General features: G+C 36.0%; 1 protein-coding gene and 2 long non-coding RNA genes across 13 annotated transcripts in view; 2 read left to right on the forward strand and 1 right to left on the reverse strand.

Annotated features, from left to right (window-relative positions):
- Nucleotides 1-767: 767 nt before the first annotated feature.
- Nucleotides 768-8,817, forward strand: LOC125694470 (uncharacterized). The gene is made up of 3 exons (XR_007377570.1): nucleotides 768-7,378; nucleotides 7,471-7,541; nucleotides 8,110-8,817. It is a non-coding gene; the product is annotated as an uncharacterized LOC125694470 (long non-coding RNA).
- Nucleotides 8,525-10,987, reverse strand: LOC125694471 (uncharacterized). Of its 3 annotated transcripts, none has more exons than XR_007377573.1 (3): nucleotides 10,562-10,987; nucleotides 9,040-9,186; nucleotides 8,525-8,636 (listed from the first exon to the last, which is right to left on the reverse strand). It is a non-coding gene; the product is annotated as an uncharacterized LOC125694471 (long non-coding RNA). The 3 variants fall into 3 exon arrangements; XR_007377571.1 differs by having other exon boundaries at nucleotides 10,546-10,987; XR_007377572.1 differs by having other exon boundaries at nucleotides 8,535-8,639; nucleotides 10,546-10,987.
- The window catches only part of DPH6 (diphthamine biosynthesis 6), a 177,770-nt gene continuing 167,732 nt past the window's right edge, over nucleotides 10,954-20,991 (forward strand). For 3 of the 9 annotated variants that reach the window (XM_048947737.1, XM_048947736.1, XM_048947735.1), the window contains exons 1-3: nucleotides 13,046-14,103; nucleotides 15,044-15,138; nucleotides 17,378-17,571. In XM_048947737.1, coding sequence (XP_048803694.1) covers nucleotides 14,033-14,103; nucleotides 15,044-15,138; nucleotides 17,378-17,571 — 360 coding nt within the window. In that variant the 5' untranslated portion in view covers nucleotides 13,046-14,032. Of the gene's footprint in view, nucleotides 11,252-11,293; nucleotides 11,493-11,539; nucleotides 11,565-13,035; nucleotides 14,104-15,043; nucleotides 15,139-17,377; nucleotides 17,572-20,991 lie in introns of those variants that run through there. The other 6 variants (XM_048947732.1, XM_048947740.1, XM_048947739.1 and 3 more) reach the window with 6 other exon arrangements.

Genomic DNA, 20,991 nt, shown 5'->3' on the forward strand with positions numbered 1-20,991 from the left:
CTTCCTGAGGACTTCCCAATAGCCAGAGGAGAATCTTGAAACTTACAACTATCAGGATTGCTTCCTCATTCTGCCCATTCTATTTTTGCCCCATTTGTCTGTAAGAATAGTGTCATTTTGGTATGAATACAAAGACCTTTAGAGATGGATAGAGTCAGTGTTCATAATAAACTCATCTCTTATTGCTAGGCAACACTGAGCAATGTGAATTTGTCACTTCTGTTTGGTGCAACTTTCAATTTCACCTCCAACTGTAACAATATAGCCTGCTATGTTTTAGATGCCACTGTGGTTGGATGCCATCCCAGGAAAGATGTGAACTACTACTGACAGGGAGTGAATGACTGGCAATGGGCATAAGCAGTTTTCTGATTCTTATGCTTTGACATATAATTAATTGTTAGACTTACTCTTCTCTGAAACTCATACTTCATGATTCCCACTTGCTGACTGCCTGTTAGAAAGGCAAATGTTATACACAAATTCTCAAACAGGTGAAGTTTTGCCTGTTCACCTCTTTTTATGTAGTACTTCCTCTGTTCATATTTTTCTTGATAATTTGCCTTTTTGAAGGATGATTATACAATTAAGATTTTAAGCATCCTCAACCAAGTGAATATCATTATTTCTAAGGCAGATATAATTATTTGCTTAAATAAATATGTAACTTGTGCTAAGAAATTAAGGTTCAGATTATAATAAATGCTGAACAGCCTTACACACTGATGAGAAGAACACTTAGCGTCCACGACCATATTTCTGGAGTTGCTCAGGAGCTCAGATTACTGCCTAATTAATACTGTAGTCACAGGTGTTTTAATAAGAAATGAACCCCCTCTCATTCATGATAAATACATTTAATTGTGTTATATCCTAGTTATTTTTCTTCTTTTTTTAAGAATTGGAAAAGTGATAATCTCGTTTTGAAATTTTGTGTATGATTGTGTAATCTTGGTTATGTCTCTATAACATTTGAAGAATGTTAGATCTATTTGGGGGTAGAAAAGGGAAAAATAAGAAATTGAATCATTATTTAGCTCATATGAGGGACAAAATATGTACTTTAGATAAAATAAACATCTTTTAAAAAATCATCATTCTCAGCAGTCATTTCTTTAAAGTTTTAGAAATATTTCATGGTGACACTAACTACAGAAATATGTCAAACAAGTGTGAATCTTAATAACATTTTAGTCTTTGCATATTTTCTCTAACTCACTGGAAACAAAAGGAGTTTCTGTAACTGTATGAATGAACCGTGGCATGCGCGTGTTCTTTTAAGAAAGGCCAAGGGTGCCGTTCTATTTTCTTAGCTCTGCTTTCATATTTATGTGTCTCATTTCCAGCTCATTGCTGATGCCTTAGTTGCACTATCCATCAACACTTTTATCCTCCTTGTTCCTCAAAAAGAACATAAAATCCTTTTTTATGTGGTGGTAATATTATTGCAAATAAAAGCAAATACCAAAATCTTTATTAGTCTGCCAAAATAATAAACTATTTAATAAAAGCATGCTGTAAAAATAAGGTCATTTGCATCACTCAAGTTTCTTGCAGGATATACAGAGAATTATTGGTCAAAAAGTACAAACTGACAGCAATTATTTCTGTTGTTGATCTAATGCTGCCTGAAAATGGGTTAAAAAATGCAGTGATGTTTTGCTAGTTTGCTGTCTTTAAATGTTTGTTTTTAAAGCTGTTATATACAGAGGAGCCTGGGAGAATCAAATTTTTCAGAGCTCTTTTTTTTATCACTCTTCCATAACTGAAGAAGGTGAGACCATACAGAACCTTCTAGAAATCTTTGAGGCAAAACTTACAGTAACCTTTTGACTCCCATATTGCCACAGCATCTATCATCCAAATACTTACCATTTTTATATTCCATATTAATTGTATTTGGTTAAGACTTCCATCAGCTATAGCTTTTCGGCTTTCTCTTTTGTCATTCATGAGGACAGATCAATTCAAAGATTTTATTTAAGAACTTGGTTAAATATTTAAAGTTAGTAAAAAGACACTTTTCAAAATCATGTATCTAATGTCTGATCCCTTTTCTTACTGAACTATAACCTGATCATTATTTTCCCATTGCAGTTTCTCTCCCCATCTGGCAGTTCTGCAGATATGTTACTGGTTGAGCATAGAGAAATCAGTTGCCGTGGTGAGATTTAAATATTTCCTGTGATGCCCCTGTATACTTACCCAGAAGAATGTGCAAACAAACATTAAAAACATTAAACAAACAAACATTAAAAACAAGCTAATCTTACAAAAGTTATCCATCAGACATAAAGTATTTACCATTTGCCACAGCGTAAATGTTATGGATTGATATTTAGAACTGAGTTAACAGATTTCAGAATAGATTGTTTTGTCTATAATTATTACACTGATATTTTGTAACTATAAATCTCAAAATATTCTGCAAACTATAACTATGCCTACTTTACAGATAGAGAATCTGAAATAAAAAAAAAAACCAGCTGAAATAGCATAAATAATCACACAAATTGTTTACCAGAGAATCAAATTTTAACATTCATATCACTGGTGGTGTCCCAGTATTTTGAGGTATTACTGCCTCTGCTTCTTAAGTACAGTAAGAGTTCTTCTCTTAGGTATATGAAGGATGAGACCTATATAAAGTTTAAGTATTTTTAAAAATATGTTATATATATTGAAATGAGTACTTCACAGAGCCCTGTCAGTGTGTTCAGTCATGCTCTAAACCATAAAACAGCCAGCAGTCATTCTCCACACTTCATAGACTGCAGCCTGTTGAAACCTGAATTATCTCTTATATGAAATAATGTTTAGGATGTCATGTGATATATGCAGGGTAAACACATATATGTTAGGAGTAATGCCTTTTCTTATAATGAAATTGAGGAAATTTGGTATTTACATACAGTAATAGATTCAGAACTGTAAATTTCTGTCCTGCAAACATTTGAGCTGAGTTACACACTCCAGTAAAGTCACCCACCTGTTTTCAAAATTAGCTAAATCGGTAGTTTCCAAAGTTGACTTGTCTGGATAGTAGACACAGCCACAGCAGATGCTAGAATAGCAGCTCCCAGCTATATGTAGGACTGTGCACTTCAGCATGAAGAGCTGTTCTGTTCCCATGACAATTGAAATGCAGAATGTGCATAACAGTTTCAGAATACCCCATCACTAATCAGCAGTATGGTTTAAATTAAAAGCACTTGCACTGTATGTGCTTGGTATTTATTGGGACTGCTATGCTCTGTATACATCATTAAGAGAAACTGTACAGATGGGATTTTAAAAGACTTAGATAATTATATGAATGTTAATTAGAGCTTTGTCTAGTCAGGCTAAGATAGGAAATAAAGACATCATCAAAACACATTTTTCAAAATATTATATACTGTATTACCTGTAAAAATCAGCACATTCACAAAGGTCTGTTAAGGATTATTTTTGAATTGAGTGGTTTAGGTACAGGTGTTAAATAAATTGTCAGTAGTGAAACACATCAGGAAAGATTCCTGTAGGTTATAATTTGTGACTGAAAACACTATAAATAATTGAAATTCCCTTCATTTTTCATCAAACAAACAAACAAAACAACAATGAAACAGAAAATAGGCAACGGCAGCTTGCAAATAGAAATTAATGTCCACACAAGAAAAAACAGGGATAGCTGTCCCTCTGGCTTAACTACATAGGTGGCTAAAGCCAGAAAATGTGTGAAATGACCCCCACAGTTGACAGTCTACGTTTTCCAGCAAACCTTGGCAGATGGGTATTAAAACTTCTGCTCATCTCAGCTCTTACTCCTGAAGTTGTAAAAATTCTGTACGAGTACAATGCACTGTAAAACTGTATGTTTGTGAAAGTCACTGCTTACTCAAAGATCAGAGACCAAGTGTCCTGATTTTTGTTTCTGCCAAATTTCTTAGGCATTACAGAACCAATCAGACAATGAGGAGAGTTCTTTTTTGGTCACATTCAGTTCTTATCAATAAGGTAATCAGGAAGTATTTCAGTTCAAAGCTTAAACAACATAAAAGCATACAGACAAAGAAGTGTTGGAAAGGAAGTAACATGCCCTTATACTTAGCATTTGCCCACTTGTCACTCTTAAATTCTCATCTGCTTTTCAAATGTAGTGTAATCTAATTTTTATGCATACTGTATGCTCACACAGACAATTTCCTCATTTCAGAGTATGTTGTTTGGTAAAGGCTTTTGTACTTTTCCTTAACCTGTTTCAGAAATAGCACTGTCACCATTTGTCTCAGTAATATACAGCATGATGGAAATCGACATTTTTCTATGCAGAAATAAAAAGAATATTGGTTTTATCAAAGACTGAATCCCCCCTTTCCCTCCAGTTAGATTTGAATTTGGTCACTTCAGGGCTTACTGTGTAGGATGATTTTAAGCAATGGTCCCAGTGGTTGCAGGCTCTATCACCTTATAATTGACCATGACAGGAATTATATGTCCAAAGCCAAGGGGTAGAGTGAATAGCATATGTCAGGGTCAATTACAAGGTGGAAGACCCTGGAACAAAAAAGACTGTACTGATTAGAGCATGTTGTTGGCATGGGAGCTGACACTTCAATGTTATTTCAAAGGACACTGTCAAATCCACCCTTCCTTGAGGTCTCAAAATCAGAGGCATATTATGTCAGTCATTTATGCTACAATGTAATAAAGTTCTGTTGGATGCTGGAAGTTACAACTGATTTGTTGCTTTCCTTGCAGTGATAAAATGTTTTAACTTTCAAAGTTAAGCTTGCTATTTTCCTAATTAGGATATACTAGTTCTCCATACTTGTTAGACCAATTGTCCCAAGAAAACGCTTACTGTAAGACGAAAACAGTTTGAATGCATCACAGTTAAAAACTGTTTTGATTTTTTAAGTTAACATTATTTGTTCTGGCACATTTGAACACAATAGGAACAGTGGAGTACAAAGAAAATAGTTCTTTTTATTACTTAAAGCTATGTTATAAATATTTTATGACATGGGAAAATTTTTGTAGTAAAACAAATGAGCCAAAAAAAGCTGCTGTTTGCTTATTCTCCTGAAACTTCAGCAGTTTTAGCCTATTCAAATGTTCTTAATCAGTGATGAACTGCAGCACCATTTAATAAATGAGTAATCATCCCAAATTATCTATCAGCACAATAAGATGCTGCTGTTCAGTTTTAGATTTCATTACACAAGTTCAATTTCCTGATTCCTTTCTTTAAAGCTGTTTCTTTAAACTTTTGCATCTTTTTTAAAAATAGACCAGTCATTTCTGCCTACACGTGATCACAGAATCACAGAATCACCCGGGTTGGAAGGGACCTCAAGGATCATGTAGTTCCAACCCCCCTGCCTGGCAGGGCCACCAAACATACATATTCAGATCAGGTTGCCCAGGACCCCGTCCAACCTGGCCTTGAACAAGTGATGATAGAGAAGATACTGGAGCTTAATTTCACTAACTTGACAGCTAATTTCTCCCTGTTCTCAAGGGTTATTACTCTGACCACATTTTTCCAAGGTATTTTGTAGCTATCAAATATATGGCTAATTCTCAATAAGTTAATGCCTGTGGTTACAGAGTCAAAGTTGTTGGATAACAGACTTGTTACAAGGATTGCTGAATCTAAAAAATCTTCTCATCCTCTAGAACAGTTAATGAGAGATAATAGATTTTAGTACATAGAAATGCTGCAAAATTTCTATTTTCAGAGTCTTCATTGGCAATTAATGAAACTTCACTGGAAATACATCATCTTATATAACAGAAACTTTGTTTTGAAAATTGAACATGTAATTCTTCACCATATAAATTCATCTCTGATCTACATTTGTAATAATGTAACATTGGAAGGGCTCTCACACTTGTTTTGTATTTTAAAGTGTTATGCAAATTTTAAAATTGAAATGCTTATTTCTAAAAAATCCTTTTTCTTTTCTCCACAAGTGGGAAAATGAGGATTATTTAACCTGTAAATACTTTTCCATCACAATAGAAATTAAAATAAATCAGAATTCAAACTTCTACTGGCTTTTCGTAAAGGCAATCAAATATTTTTTCCCCATTGAAAGTACTAAAGCAGTTCATTTCAAGGAGAAAAAACAGTAAAATCCCACGAGTTAAAAAGAACAGGAAAAATAAAGGCAAATGGAGGATTTTGCCAGTCTCACTTGACAATTTCCCTTGGTGGTAATTACTGTTAATAGTTTAAGTAATAAAATAAAAATTTTGAACACTGAAAACAGATCTACTCAAGGGGAAAAACTACTCAGCTTTTGATGAATACAAATTTTAAATTGTCTGGTTTCTTCTGGAAACTGAAACAGAATGGTCATTTTCATGAAGCAATACATCAAAAGGTTAATTTTTGTTTTGACTCACTATAGATTGGTAGATTGATTAATAAAAAGGTAGGAGTTTATCAAAAGCTTGAAAAAAGTGTTATCATATATGTACCTTTCGTTATTAGTACAGAATCTGAATAATACAGTCTTAAGCTAAATTCCCTCTCTGTTACAGTGGTTAGTAAATACAGGTCTTCCACTCTGCTTGAAAGCTAAAGGATGAAGGAAAGTTGCTGAATTACATAGTTAAGAAAAATAGGTCAAATTATCCTGTAAAATGACAATCTTTATCAAAATTAGGAACTATAGGATTAGCTGTATATATTTTTAGTAGCGTTGATATAGATAAAGCACTTAACAGCAAGAAGTCAGTAGGTCTGATAAAAGTCAGTGTTCATGTGCAGTGCAGATGGTGAAGACCAGATCTGAGCGAATGGCTGGAGATAGATATCTGAAGTCACTGCCTAAAAAGAAGTGAACAGTATGATATAGCGTTCAAACTAATCTCAGTAGGGTGCATAATCTCAGGCATAATACCTTAGTAGCACGATTATACAGAATGTAGCAATTCAGCAAAGTAATTTATATTTGCTGAACTTGAAACGAAGACAGAGTGATCCTGAGTCCTTAGATGAGGAGATACACATTTCATAGTACATAAGTACAGCACATTCTTCCACTCTAGAAGCTTTTTACCCTAAAAATAACTTCAGTGCATCTGAAGAGTTGATAATATCCTGTTAACGGGAAAGTAAGTGGAAATTCAGGAAAGTTGTCATTGGCAGTGTATTGGAACTGCTGAATCACAGCCTGAACCACTAATTGAGCACCTGGGGAAAGGACTTGGTCAGCCCTAGGAGCACATGTGAAGGCAATTCACCTGTGTAACCAGAAGGGGTGGAACCTGGCTCCACCTCTTAGACCCCCATTTAATGGCTGACTGCCACTCTGGAAGGATCTCTGGTTGGAGATCCCTTACTGATGGGGTCCTTTCTGCAAGTCTAGATATTTGGAGATGGGTAAGCACATGCTTATGCTCCTGTGAAATACTATTCTATCTGCACTGGTCACTTTGTTGTTACATTTTTGTGTCACCCTGCCACTGTGCTAGTCTTTCCCATTGTAACAGGCAAGAAGCTGAAGAATCTCCACAGAGAATTCCTTAGCCTCTCTTAGAAAGAGGTATGTATTCTCTTAAAATCTAAAATAATATTTCTGTAGTAACAACTTTAGGCATTAGCAATGGTAATAATGCTGCCACCTGGTACAGGAGGGAAACCCTTCTGGCTACAGGTGGGTCATAGGGGAGCACCCATGATAAATGTAAGATAAATAGCACAGATGGCTACTCCAGAGCTCTCACAGGGGCTTAGCTTGGCAAGTAGAGGAAGCAGTTTTTCAAAATCCTTACTTTAAAATGGAAATATTCTTCTAATGCTATGTCTTTATATATAGAATTCTGTTACTGGTGATTATAATACGGAGCCTTTTAATTAAGAACTACAGCAGTTCACCTTTAACTGCCAGTCACTGGATAATTGGCCCTTTTCTAATAGGCACTGCAGCTCAGGTATGCTAAAGTGGCTGTTTCTCAGAATAACTTGCTGAAAGTAAGTTATTTTTGGAACTCATTTATAAGATAACTTAATTAACTATTCCAAATCATTAGGGATACTGCATTGCAATTTTTAATCCTCTGTCAGGTTCCTCCAATAATATTAATTCATTATTATTATTTTCAACTTTCTAGGCAGAAAATGGTGAGAGAGAATCATGGAGCCATCACTGGTTTTTCTGTACAAACTAGCTAATACTTCTCCAAGAAGAAAGGAAGCTTTGGTGAATTTCTTGCTTCAGCTACTGCAACAGTATAATAGAATGTCTTGGGCAACCAGTTTGACAGATGATGCAAAGTCTTTCGTCTACTGCCATATGGCAAAACATTTTAAAAGCACCAGAGCTATTTCATCAGGTGGATGAGACTGAAAAGATTTACCTACTGAATATGTTTCAAGTTGTTTGAAACTAGCGCCCTCCTGGGTAAAATGTAATTTGTTTCAGTTTCACTTTATATTCAGTATTCACTTCACATTTGCTATTGACATTTCTCACATGCTGAATAGGCTTTTTACTTGTGCAAATAATTAGTGATATCTTCACAAAAATTCCAGTCTTGAGAGCAAATGGAGTAGGCTTTAGTCCTGTAGTAACTTCTAGTTCAAACAAGTCGGGAAATTTGTTTTTTGAAAGCTGTAAAATTGAGTGCAATGGAACCATCTGCTGAAAAAGAAACAGCATTGTGTCATTTAGATAATAATGGACTTATGAGAAAGAAACTTCAGAATTATTCTGAATTAAGATCTTTCCAGAGCTGCTAACAATGATACTGAGGAGTCAATATCTTTACAAGTCTTCAAATTTGTTATAATTTTATGTGATTAAAAGTATTGATTTTATAGCATCTGCATGTTCTAAAGTAGAAAAACGTATGTATTTTTTTACATTTCATGTATTGTTCTTAAATATAGTGAATAAGCATCTTTTACAAGTTCACAAATACTAGCTGAATTATTTTTTTAATAACAAAAAGAAAAATATTTTAACAGAAAAGACAGGAGGTAAGGTATGATAAAATATCCAACCACATTTTTTCCCAGTAAATCAAATACCTTTACTCTACCTTCTTTTACAGTTCCTCAGAGGTGCAGTGATCTTCTGCCAGAACATTATACAATGTTGCTTGATTCAATTTTTTTAATCTCCCCTATAATCTTGGAGTCCCCTGGATTTGCAGTTTTAATTCAGAACAGGCCTCCATTTTGCGTTTCTGAGCACAAAAATAAAACAAAACAAAAAAACCCATTAACTTGGCTGCTGTCCTTTCATCAGAATTTCAGGTTTAAGTAACCTTGGTTCTGATCACTTAATGAGTTATAAAAAGCAAAAATGGCTTTCTAATAAGTGTGTATTTCCACCATCACAAAACTACAAGAAAATCAAACTGCCTTGTAATTCCCAAGTAAGTCCAATATTTTGTCTCACAACTGATGGCTTGTCATGCTCAGATCATGAGCTGAGGAAATATTTTTTTTAAAACACAGAATTTTTCATAATTATTGCTGTGTGGGAAAATCTATGTTGTTGTTACGACACCTGCACAACTACTTACTGATTTTTTTATTTTTTTTTTTTGCATCTTTTTCAGGAATGTATTTACTAATCATTTTATTGCCTTTATATCTGCCTGAAATTAACTACTCTCATTTTACATGTTACAGGCACTTATTGCACAAATCATACAAATCAAGTACAGTCAAATCATCCAGGAAGAAAAAAACAAAAAGAATAAAATAAACTTCCCAGAAACAGCTATTGCAAACTGGTTCGTGACTGTTTTAAAAAAAATTCCTAAATACTGTATCTGTCTCACCAGGTATTACAGAACTTATTTTGGCACAGTTAACACTATAATTTCACTAAAAATAAAGTGCTTTTTTAAAAGGAATTTTCTTATCTGTTTTCATCTTTTTTTCTTCCTGGGAACTTCAAATACAACAAATGAGCAGGCAAATTGTTTCTCAGAGACTTACACTGGGCCCTAATGGTACAGGTTGTTATAAAGTGCCTAATATCACATTACATAGGGCTGAGAAGATCTCATGTATAAAGCATACCCTTGTCATGAGCTCTTAAGAACAAAGCCTTTTATGTTAGCTGTGCTGTTATGCAACTCAGTTCACATGGAACCAGGTGTTAGAGCTCCTGGTTGGGGTGACGCACGGTCTGTATGGTGCTGGCTCACTGGGGATTAACTGAACCCTGCAGACCAGGGTCTGACTCCGTGATACTACACGTGTCTGATGATTTTCTGTAGCAACCTCCTAAGGGACAAGCAACAAACAGCCATACAGGGATCTCCAGCCCCATTCTAAGTGCACAAGCGTGGGGTATGGTGGGCTCTCCCAGCACTACACAATACCTAGCCATGGTACCACTAGCAATGCTAGGTGTAAGATGGTGTAAGACTTAGGATAGTTGCTATTTCACCAGGCTTTGTCTTTGACCTGGGAGAGAGAAAATTTAGTCTGTATTCAGAGGCTAGACTTTAATGCCATACTGATTCAACATGGAGACCTACAGTGGTGTACACTGTATGCATAAGGGTCTGGTTATTAGCAAAACTGACCCACAAGGAGGATTACATTAGGTTTATGGCCGGCGGAAGCTGAGCTCAGCGCTGCAGGTGGACATTTCCCACGTGCGCCTGCAACAGGCAGTCCTCCTCCTCCTGCCCGCACAGATCCTCACGGCACCGCGGTGACAGGAAAGGGTCTCCCCAACAGGGACTGAGGGAGCACGCAGCTCTACCCGGCCCCGCCGTGAGTCGCCTCGGGGTGACGAACTCTGAAGTCCCGCACAATTTCCTTCCACCGCATCCGGCCCTCCCGCACCATAACGAAGCACAAGAGCTGGGTGGACCTAGCAGTTGCGTCCGCTGTGCACGGAACAAGCGGCCCGCCCGGGCCTAGCGGCAGTAGGCCGCCCGCCCGCACGTAGGCGCCCCGCGCGCTGCCTTCCCCGGCGCCTCCCCCTGCCGAGCTCCCCTCCAGGCCGGCCCTGGCAGCCGCGTCCCCAGAGCTCTCTCCCGGACGCGTGAGAAGTCGTGCTCCCGGGCAGGGCCTGGCGGCGGTCCGCAACACCTCCCTCTCGCTCAGGCAATCGGCCGGGCTGCCCTGGGAGGAGGGCCTGCAGCGGGGACGCTGCCGGGCGGTAGCGGCGGCGTGCGTGGCCCGGGGTGGTGGGGAGCTTGGGCTGCGCACTCATCGCACGTCTCCTGTTCAGTGTTACCGCCCCGGGGCAGTGTGCAACATGCGAGTAGTGGCTCTGATCAGGTAACGGCCAGCGAGGTGCTGGCGGCAGAGCAGGGCGCAGCGGGGGAGAGACTGCGGGGCGTGGTGCCACCAGCGCCGCCCGAGCCTTCCCCCGAGCCGCTCCGCGCCCCTGCCCGGCGGATGGGAGGGTCCGGCAGGGCAGGGTGATCGGAGCCTTTCCCCCCCGTCCCCCACCAACCACGTGCTGGCCAAGGCTGCCGCGCTGCTAATGCCGTGCTGTCGGGAACTGCGAACATTACCGGTCTGTAAAAGAAAAGAAAAGAAAAATATAGTTCAAGACCCTTCCGCTGATTGCTGCCCGCCCCTTATCTCGGTCAGCTCCTGTTTCGTGAGTGGGGCCTTTGCCAAGACCATGCAGTTAGGGCAGTTCTGCTCACTTTTAGTTCAATTTTCAAGGTTATTTTTTGTTTCCCGTCCAAATACTTTATGATCTCTCACGGTAGACTTCCTAGCGTGCCTTCCAAGAGGCATTTCGTTTTGCTCGTTCAAAAAAAAGACGGGAGCTCCCCATTAAAGTAGCTATGGTTTGGCTCAGCCCTATCTATCTGTGAGGTGTTTTATTTGCTTCTCATGTCGTCCTGCTGCTTTTGTCCGTTTCCACGGTTGTTGTACTGTAAATAATACTTTTTTTTTTTTTTTTTTGTAGTTTCAAAAAGAGATGAGTGTTATTTTGCTTTTCTAGCAGTCTAATTGTTTTCTTGAAAAATAACAATTAGAAGACAGCAAGCTGAGGAACCTATACGTGGGAACTGCTTATATAGGATGCAAGCAGTGTGTTTTTATTTTTGGGTGCATTAACTTTACCAAAGTTCTAATATTTAATGTGTTAAATTCTCTCAGGCAATGTCTGATGTCAGACCCCTCTGAAGTTGTTATTTGGCCACAACAATTACAAATCATTGAAATACTACCCAAAGAGGAAAAAATGGAACACCAAATGGTATCTGTGCTTCTCAAGATCTGCTTAAATAATGACAGGGAGAATCAACTTCAGTGCTTTTTCGTGTTTTAGAGATAAGTTTCTGTCTCCCAGGTTTATTTATTTTGATATTCTCTAAAGAGAGGAATGTGTTAAATGGCAGGATGAAATAAAATCCTAAAACAGGTTTGTAACACAATTGCTATTTTTATGGGCAATTTACAAGGATGTATTTAGTTTCAGTAATAGTTTTAAGAAGAATTTTAAAGAGACATCAAAGTGTCTAAAATCTTTGTAACAGAGCTAGCCTCGAAGATCAGAGGGAGAAAAAGTATTTGAAAAGTGCTTCTTACTTTTGAAAAGGTCAGGATTATGTATAAAACTACTTTAGCCTGTTTCTTTTTGTTCTAAAATGTTGGCCACACTTAAAGTTGATAGTCTTGCACTAAGGTGATATTTATGGGCTAAGCCCTGTATTGTGTTTTGTGCTAAATCATAGACATTTTAAAGCCAGTCTTCTAAATGAAATATGATATTTTTTTTTTCAATTCTTTAATTCTTGTGGAATTTTCTTAGTGTAAATGGTTACATTTGTTGATAGAAGGATTTTTTTTTTTCCTAGAAGTCTTTTATGGATCTGTGCCTTTATGATTACCTTATTTTTTCTTCTGGTATTTTGTTAGTTTATAGTCCTACCTGTTAATGGACCTGGAGCACTGTTAAACCTAAGCCTGGGTGTGGCCAGCATCATTCAGTGTCCTTCAAAAACTATGTGCTTTAATCTCTCTTGGATATATTTTTTTTTTTTTTCTTTTTTTTTTTTTTTTTCCTGTCACAAGCGGGGCTGGAACTGTGCTGAGTCCACCTTCCTCTTCCAGTTTTGGCTTCCAGTATTGGCCTCATTGGACCTAGCTGTCTTGTGTTTTACTGCTAGACTAGAAGGCCTTTTATGTAGGTAACATTTCCTTCTGTTTCTTTGGCATAGTTATTTTTTAGGGCCATGATAACCATAATACAGAAAATAAATAGGAGTATAATACCATGTGATACAGCAAGCACTCTACAAATCTTCAATAAATGTGGGAAATCTGAATGTAGCCTCATCTTAAAATGATAGCATTTAATACAATTCATGTTAATGAAATATTAAAATGAATTGTATTAAAAGATTAATAAATTTATTCTGGCGTCCTTAATTTTAATTAGAAATGTTAATATTGAAACTCTGTGAATGGCAAAGGCAAAAATATCGACTGTCATTACTTGGCTTAAGTTGTATTTTGGAGTAGAAATCAGTGCCAGTAATAGGCTTTTACTTTTTAGAATGGAATCATTCAGAAATAAAAGAGCCTTTGTCTTATTATGAGACTGTTTAGCCTGAAATTTCACTTTATGAAGTGAATGCTAACTACATTTTCAAGCTATCAAGCACAGTATTCAGAATTAATGAATACGTCTTTTAATGCTCTTTTATCCATATATAGATCAGAAGAATGTTGTAGGAATGGTTGAGAATAATGTTAGGTACAGATGGACCCTAAAATTAGAAATCTGTTTATCATATTTATAACACTGAAACATAAGCACCTGCTTTATGACAGTCTGTAAAGTACAAAAGGATTCCATATTGTTTATACAACTTCTTCTTGAGGTTTGAGTTACACAGAAAGTTAGGGTCAGCATGCAGATTTTTACCATGGATAGAAGCCTAAATTGAGGGGAATAGCTATATGATTGTATTACTGTAATACATTTCAAGCTCTTGCATGAGAGAGAGATAAAAGCGGAAGCTGCCTGTTAGAGATGCTGAAGGATTTTGCTCCTAACAGCAGGGAAACGGTGGTGGCCAGTTGCAGCAAGGAATGCTTCAAACTGCTGTCTGCTCTTCTGTTCTGGTCCCAGGGACCACGAGGAAGGAAGCAGTTTCACAGAGGTATTGTGACTCCTGTCCTGGGCTGGTGTTTGCAGTTGTAGTTTGAAGGGTGTGAATCTGAGCACAGGATGTTGAAGTCTTTGTATCTGCACCAGTTTTAGTTTTGTTGTTAGATTGTAGTGCTTCTTTTGACAGGGATTAAAATCTATGTGAGAAAGCAGGGTTCTTTTCTCACTGGTAGTGAAAAAAGTTTCATTAGGTTTTAAGTCAAAACTAATCATGTTCCATGTTTTTGCAGTACTGTCTCTTGGCCTCAGAGGGGAATGTTTTTCCACTTGGTATTCCAGCTTTTATTTAACCAGCTGTAATTTTTGTTATCTGCAATTATCTGTAGTAAAAAGTGGCATGTTCCATGCAGAGCAAACTGCACCTACTGCCTGCAACAATTAGAACTTCTGACAATGGGAACTACATTTAAAGTATTGAAACTTTGGACAACATATCCCATTAAGTATGAATGTTATTCCTGTAGTTTTCATCTAAAAGGACAGCTAAATCTGGTTGTTCTCTGGAGTTTTGCTGTATCTCTGGAGTTGTATCTCTGGATACTGGGAGTTTTGTTTGTTTGTTTCCATGTTACTTAATAATGGGTACAGAATAATTGGTCCCTGGAGTAAAAGATGGTTCTTGTTCCGAAGGGATTCCAGTTGAAATGGCTGTTCTTCACGTAAGCTCTCTGATGAGAAATGAGATAAAAGATTAGAACTGGATACCTGGTTTTTTGGCTACTGTGTATAAATAGGAAACATTGTTTCAGCTTTGCTATGGCGAAATCATCCTTCAGTTCCTACTAACATTTTGCAACCTCCTCTTATTCAAATACTTAGTAACCTGCTCTGATAATGTTGAGAGCTAGGCAGGAGGGCTAAAGTAGTCCCGGAGAGAGCTAGAGTTTTTTTGCAGTATTTTCACTTAATTGCCACTGTTTTCTGTTTTACAGTGGTGGGAAGGACAGCTGTTATAATATGATGCAGTGTGTTGCTGCTGGGCATCAGATTGTTGCTCTAGCCAACTTAAGACCTGCTGAAACCACAGGTATGTAGAAATACCACATAGGAGTTTTTTGCTTGTTTGTGTTAATTAGAAATGGTAGACTGACAGCTTTGCCTTCAATATTTACATATTGAAGGGCAATCTAGAAATCTCAGGTAGAAGGAAGAAAATGACATGGATACCTATTCAATTTAATTTATTTTTCCTTGAAGAGAGAGAAAAAAAAAACCAACAAAAAACACAAGGTGAAGGTTGGTAAAAGAAAGCCTTAAACAATTTAGAAAAAAAAGCACAAATATTTCCGGTGGTATGGGAAGAGGTTGTATGAGTTAAGTAGCACAAACAGTAAAAGATGTAAGAGAAAATGATCAAACAAAATGAATACTGTATTTCTAGAAATGTGTTAAACTAGCATAAACCATTTTGCCAAAGTAAGCAGTTTTGAAGTTGCTTGTTTGTTTTTAACTTAATGTATCTTTCTCCATTATTCTAGCCCACCATTTGTAGAACTGATCTGAATTGCAGTTTATCTTGATATGCTTCTTTCTTTCTTTTAGCTTTGTCCAGTTTTCTGATCAGTTCCTCACAGGCTAGGCCTAGACTTATTCCTACAGAAGATAATGGGAGAATCTCAGGTAGTCTGAGTCAGGAGTGAGCTGAGCAGGGGAGTATCTGCTACTTCTGTGTTTGTCTAGAGCATAAAATGATGTGTGTTGTTATCCAGCTGGCAGGAGAGTATATTAAATATGTTAAAGTATAATGTCTATCAACAATTAACCTGGTAACTACATTTCAGGAAGCTATCCAGAGAAAGTGAGAGAAAATGGGAGCTGACATCACAGATAAATCATGGACAGACCTAGCAAATGCTTGGGAGTACAGGAACAATTTATTTTCTTCATAGCTAGCACACAATCATCTATAATCTTATTGAAATAAGTTGTCTTTAAACTAATTTATCCCCATAAGAAATGTAGAATATTGTCATTAAAATCATAAAATGGTGTCTTTAAGTGTGTAGTTGGATATTTTGTGGAAAGTTAATTGAGGTGCTTCAGGCAATGGCAGATTCTATGCCATTCATTTTATTTTATCTGCACCAGTGCTGCCTGGAGAGTCTCAATTAATAAGAAAAACTATGTATTCTGAACTGAATATCAGTTTAAAGACCTTGTCATGTTTTATTTATGTTGGAAAATACTGATTTCTCTTTTAAATCATCTATTTTGGTTTAGGTTGGTTAGTTGTGATTATGTGTTTGGACTTGCCCATTCTGTGCAAGTACATATCTTTGTGACTGTTGTATGGCATCAAATGTGACATGATTTAATTGTTACATCACAAATTAATTACCTTGATCAGTATTGCAGACTGTTCTCAAGATGTGCTAGATGTACTGCAGAGCTGCTTTAAGTGTTTATGTGTAAATTAAGAGAAGTTCCAGTGTGATAGATTAGCATTAAAATAGTGAACTCAGATAGCTTTTAACAAATGAGATTGAAATTTCAACTTATTTGAGCAATTATTTGAATGATTTTATGTAGAAACAGTTTGAGATGTATTTGTAATCTATGATTGCTGCATTTTAGCTGCTTTTTTTCTTCATTTGTTAGCTACAAACTGCTTGTAAGAAATTTCAGTTACCTTTTTTTTCTCCTGATTAAGGAAATAGCAGCAAAGATTTGATCACATTCTAAGTGATTATTAAAATGACTGAAGGTAGAAAGGACTCGGTACTGTAAGATGTTTTCTCTTTTTGAATGTTAATGTCAAAACACTGTAGCAATCTACTTTTATTCCACATTGGTTCAGATAATCTGCTCTTGTCTCTCAATGGCCATGGAAATAATATAAACGCTGAAAGTTTTGAAAATTGTGACAAGTCATTGCTTATTTACAGTGTTGTAATGCATTCCAAATTTCTTGCACTGAATATGCTGAAATACACCTGGGTTTGTGCCTCTGAGCACAAACTCCTATTTGAATTACCCTATGAATAAGAGAAGAATTGGACCAGTCTTGGATACTTGGATGAAGCAGGGAAGAATACTGAAGGAGAAGCAGACTCCACAGTTTTCAAATAGGCAGCATATTCTTGACGTATGTCTGGGTGGAGAAAACCATTTTTTTCCCCCCATGTTTATAGAGTTAATGTCTCTAAACATCTGTTTGTGCACAAAACAATATTAACATTTAGATTTTTTCAGTGTTTTGAAGTATTATGATTATCTTTAACTGTTGAAATTATATAGCTAATGAGATTATTTCTTAACTGTGACAGGGCAGAGTGATGAATTGGACAGCTATATGTACCAGACAGTAGGACACCATGCCATTGATCTATATGCTGATGCAATGGATTTGCCACTCTATCGTTGCTTCATAAAGGGTACCAGCATAAATACTGGAAGAGTGTATACAACATGTCAGGAAGATGAGGTTGAAGACCTTTACCACCTCTTGAAACTTGTTAAGGTATGATGAATGAAAAGAATGAAATACTTGAGGACAATTGTATTGCTTCCGTATGCTTTGGTTGTTTAAAAAAATTTGGCTCATTTATGAATTTAGGTAAATGATCCACTAAGGAAAGCTTTCAGAAAAGTTTTTGACACTCACACATTTAAAAGTTTAATGTCCATTCTTTTGTTCTTCCTTGCACTGTAAATATATAGTGTAACTTTATTCACCTTATTCCCTTTCCTTCCAATATAAGTCAAACTTATTAATCCACATTTCAGGCTAAATCCAAATATTTATATAGTTTCATATTTGAAATGTGTCGTTTGATTACTTGAATGAGGGAATTGAGGGAGGTTGTGCATTTATCAGTGTATGGAAAAAAAGCATCTAAACATTTCCATTTGGTTGTGTGTATGCTGTATAAACTAGGATTTGTTTGTCTGTATGTTGCAGATAGTCCACGAAGTATTAAGGAATGTTTTACAATTATGGTTCTACTGATTTTGCTTCTGGTAGCCCTGCAGCTATATGCCAATTTATATCATGATAGTTGTGACTGCAGTACATGGCACTAAAACAATACAATGTATAGGAAAACATGTTTATTGTTTAATATAAATTGTTTGATATAAATATTGTTTAATATAAATTATATATAATAAATAATTTAATAAATAATTATAAATAAAAATAAATATGTATTTACTTTTATGGATAAAGCTGGTAGAGTGCTTCCTGAGCCAATGCTGAAATTGTATGTTATGTGTAACTAAACATCTTCAGCAGGGAAAATTGAGATCTTGTACCTGTGTTGAGTATGAGACTACTCCAGAGGAGAATAGTACGCGTAGGCTGTGTTGTGCTCTAGAGTGTTTATGGAGGTTTTAAATAGAATGTACTATAGGAATTGAAAGAAATATGGCACAGCACTTTTATACAATTTTTGAATCATGATAGTATTAGAAATTATAGGGACTATACATGCTGTCTCGTAAAGCTGCATGGTAGCGGCTTTCTGCCTCTGTGTAAGATAATAAATTACTGATCAATTTAATTAAAAATGGTCAGATTAATGGCAATTAAGATCATACTTCCTTTTCGATCCTTGCTGTCTTTGGAGAAATGGATGCTTGACATAAATTAATGCTAATGTTAGATCATGACAACTTCTGCTTTGGAAGTTAATACATGGTAATTATAACTATAGCTGAAAGAGATGTTATCAAGTTGTCTGGAACCAAATATCTATCTCTTTCCTGTACAGAAATATTAATTCTTCTGCATGATATTTTAAAGGCACAAATATTAACAATACATTGCTTTTATGTTAGTCTTTGGCTAAACGTGCTCTTATCTATCTATAGCCAAATCTATGTATGAAACTCCAGTGCAGAGTTTCAGTAGAAGTCTTGTCTATTCTGATGAATAACTGCATAATTACCAATAATATGTCATAGTCATAATCTGCAGAAGATGTAACTCTTCGTATTTTTAATTTTAAAGAAAATATATTAAACTTTATTCTGGGTTGAAAGTAACTTTGAAAGCTTTCTATTTTTAATTTTTTACATTTATTTATAACTGCAGTTTTGTACCTTTACTATGTAAATTTTAATTGCTAGTGATTTCTCTTGAGGATTTTTTTTTTTTCCGGATATGTTAATATATCTCAGTTTGCTCTTTGTTGAAGGCAGGAGAGGAATTCTGAAAGAGGCTTGTAAAAATGCATCCTTAAATGGACATAATCTCAAAACACTGGTGAAAGTAGCATAGATCTGTTTTTCTGTCAAATGGTTTCTGCATAACTGTACAGGAAAGTTGTATTCAGTTGAAAATTGCTTAATGTGCTTTGCTTTCACATGGTAAAGAATGCTTATATTGAAGGTACTTTTTTAGTAAATAATAATAATTTAAACCATACTTGAAAAAAAAAAAACATGATGAAATTAAATGCATTTGATGTTTATAAGCATCATGTTAACATGACTTTTAAGAAATTAAATATTCCTTTGCAGTGCTAGGTACTCAGGGTAACAATCTAGGATTCAAAAAGTGATATTGACTGTTCATGACTATAAACCAGTTAATTTTATTGTCACAAACTCAGATGATTGATTTCATATTTATGAAGTAAATTTATATTTACGTTCCACTTGCCTAATGTCCTATTTTAGACCATCTTTATTCATTACATGTTTTGAAACATATTAGAGTATTTATGTAATGTCAAAATGTATCTAACCAGACAGTCCTCACCTAATAGCAGTATTTTTGCTTTGTAAGACATGTAAATTCTGAAATCTAATGAATAATTTAATTTATTATCCATTATACTGTATAAGGAGCTCTTATTCCCAGTTTGCCCATGTTTGGGCTTTCTCCAGAAAAGTGTATAAGCACTAGAGTTTCTTAGTTATCTGAATTATCTTCAGGGTTTTACCATGTCTCTACTTTTTGAAGTATGTAGAAAAATGTCCCTACTTTGTCCCTTTTAAATGTAATTATGATGTTGCCCAAAGCATTGATGTTTGAAACAACCATATAGTGGTGAAGTAGTGTGAGATGTCTTGAGTGTTGGATTGTTTTCTATTGAATGTTGGGCTGTGTTCTGTATCACATGGATTGATAGCTTAGACCTATATTCAGGACAGCAGTTTTTGCAGCATCCAGGCTCTAAAAACTAATGCAAGATAACTTGTTCCACTTCTGGGATTCAGTAAATTGTTGTCCTCTTCCAAGTTTCTTGCCTTATCTACTCCATTCTGTGAAAGCTTTGCTTTTATTTTGTAAGTTTCCACTGCTGGGATAATTTTGTAGAAATCTAGAACTTTCTTACTGAGCAGTTGTTTTCTTCAAGCTATTCTTCATCTTCTTCTATAATGTTTTTCAATAATTAAGTTTTTTGTAATTAGTATTTTGAAAAGTTGTTTCTGTTCATAGCTTCTTTGTAATATATTTGGGTCATATATCTGTGTATATCTATTATAAAGCATGTAAGTTGATTTTCAGTGTATTTTCTGTTTTAAAAAGTTATTTGCATCAGTTGTTTTTGCTTTGCACTTTGTGGGTTCAAAACCTACAAGATTATGAACAGCCCCTAACATTATACTTGGAAGAAATTAATACTTTGGATCTTGGGACAGAGGGATTATGAATTATGGTATCATCCATTGGTCATTACCTGAAAAATAAGAATTGATGCTGAGTATATTCTATGTGTGAAACATTTTAATCAAAGTAACCTTTACTTGTGGCACTATTTCATTTTACCAGTGTTCTGAAAGAAGGAAAGAAATAATGCTGCATCCTTGAGCAGTGGTCTTCTAACTCAGTAGTCACTAAAAGTAATGTGCTTCTTAATTGCAGCAACAAAGAGCTTTTTAATACAGTGGGACTCCCATACTTAATATTTATTTTTTAAGGGCAGATCAT

The sequence above is a fragment of the Lagopus muta genome, chromosome 6, assembly GCF_023343835.1.
Source record: "Lagopus muta isolate bLagMut1 chromosome 6, bLagMut1 primary, whole genome shotgun sequence".
NCBI classification, from domain to species: Eukaryota; Metazoa; Chordata; class Aves; order Galliformes; family Phasianidae; genus Lagopus; species Lagopus muta.